Source organism: Capsicum annuum, unplaced genomic scaffold, assembly GCF_002878395.1.
Source record: "Capsicum annuum cultivar UCD-10X-F1 unplaced genomic scaffold, UCD10Xv1.1 ctg73845, whole genome shotgun sequence".
NCBI classification, from domain to species: domain Eukaryota; kingdom Viridiplantae; phylum Streptophyta; class Magnoliopsida; order Solanales; family Solanaceae; genus Capsicum; species Capsicum annuum.
Genome location: NW_025883899.1, coordinates 1,358 through 3,066, shown reverse-complemented (window position 1 = coordinate 3,066; position 1,709 = coordinate 1,358). Strand labels below are relative to the sequence as shown.

Genomic DNA, 1,709 nt, shown 5'->3' with positions numbered 1-1,709 from the left:
GCTTCTCTTTCTTTGATAGTTTATCATGCTGAATAGTCATATCACAACCTTTACTTTCATCCTCCGGATCATTACCATTCACTTCATTGTTGGCATCATCCAACTCATTATCTTCCATCTCAATGTTCAAGTTCTCTAAATTATTAGTGGCATCGGGGATATCAATAGACATTGGCACAGGCGATGAGGTGAAGTTTGGGGCATTCTCAAAATGTTAAGGTTGATAACTACCAAATTTATTATCAAGTGATGAAAGACTTGGATACCTTGATATCTGTGGAGTCTGTGGAGTCATGTATGGCACAATCTTTGTATGTTGATATATCATACCTAATGCCTGAGTGAATTCCTGAGTACAACCCATTGAAGTGGAACCAAAATCATGATTAGTTGTTGCTTGATCATTTTCTGAACTTATTTGTGCATTTTCCGTTGCTTCATCCATTTCATTCATTTTAACAGGCACTTGGTCTCTCGCAATAGCACATTCTCTTCTTCCAGCAACACCGCCTTTTCATCGCCTATGAATATGGGGACGTAACTGATCAGGTTGCACCTCATCTATTCTATAATCGGCTGATACATGAATCTTGTCGGCCTTGTGGACATATCTCAAACAATCAGAACTTTGATCCCGCACCATCTTTCTAGACATGTATAAGTCCTCATACAATGGCGTATCTTCAAGTGATTTAGCTTTATCAACCATCGAATGAATATGACATGCCTGTGAATTAAAGTAAAAATTATTTAACTGTACAAGCATTAAAAAGATTCAAGAAAAGCTAAGTTCCTACTTTGGAGGTTCTGATTATTATTAATATATATTAGATAAAGAAAAATCAGACAAGCAAAGTTCTACTTACCATTGTTTCATATGCAGTTGAATTAGGCACATAACCTTGTTTGCATTGAGAACAGGGATTAGGATTACCAATGAGAAGACGAGTAATACGTCTGAACCAAATAATGTAGGGGTCGTCATACCAAAGTGGCCCATAATTGACTAGTGCATTACAGATATATTGTTCTCGCTTGTTCCAAAAAGGTAACCATTGTGCATATTCTAACTCCCAATTTGTATTTGGCCTTCCCCGACGATCATGACGAAAGTGGGTGGAATCAAATAGAAATGGAGTTGGAATCACCTGTTGCAATCCAAATTGCCTCATCACTCTATCAGGCAAGTGAACCTCTACCACATTCCAACAGAAGATTGAAACTCTAACACGCCACATGTCTCGTCCAGCGTGACAATAGTCAGGAAGACTCTCAATTAAATCATCAGTATATGGTTCCCAGATAAACTACATGAAAAAGCAAAAAGCAAATGAGTCTATATTTACAATTTACGTAAAATCAAAGATAAAAAATTATACACAATCTACCTGATCTTCTGTCATAGAGTCAAGTACATACCTATAAAATTTCAGCACATGCTTAGTAGTGTTAGTCCAACTAAAGTGTGCAAACCATCTAGTAGCATGTGGACCCCTACAGAATCAATAGGAAAAATATCTCCTGTACCTCTTTTTCCTACTAGCCTAAGGACAGTGATCCTCTCCCATGCCCAAACCTGATACATACATATATACATACATATATATATATATATATACATATATATATATATATACATATATATATATATATAAACTAAAATAAATATCAATAAATAATTTGTGCAATTATTAGAATTATTAGATATA

At 35.5% G+C, this 1,709-nt stretch overlaps 1 protein-coding gene across 2 annotated transcripts; it reads right to left on the bottom strand.

The window, feature by feature from the left end:
* Positions 1-466: 466 nt before the first annotated feature.
* Positions 467-1,580, bottom strand: LOC124894417 (serine/threonine-protein phosphatase 7 long form homolog). 2 transcript variants are annotated; one of them, XM_047405105.1, is made up of 3 exons: positions 1,389-1,580; positions 1,149-1,307; positions 467-727 (listed from the first exon to the last, which is right to left on the bottom strand). In XM_047405105.1, exons 1-3 carry the CDS (start codon positions 1,401-1,403, stop codon positions 515-517), a joined length of 387 nt encoding a protein of 128 aa, XP_047261061.1. In that variant the 5' UTR covers positions 1,404-1,580; the 3' UTR covers positions 467-514. The 2 variants fall into 2 exon arrangements, 1 of the variants encoding a protein (XP_047261061.1); XR_007051168.1 differs by lacking the exon at positions 467-727 and having other exon boundaries at positions 1,044-1,307; positions 1,420-1,580.
* Between the last annotated feature and the right edge of the window lie 129 nt (positions 1,581-1,709).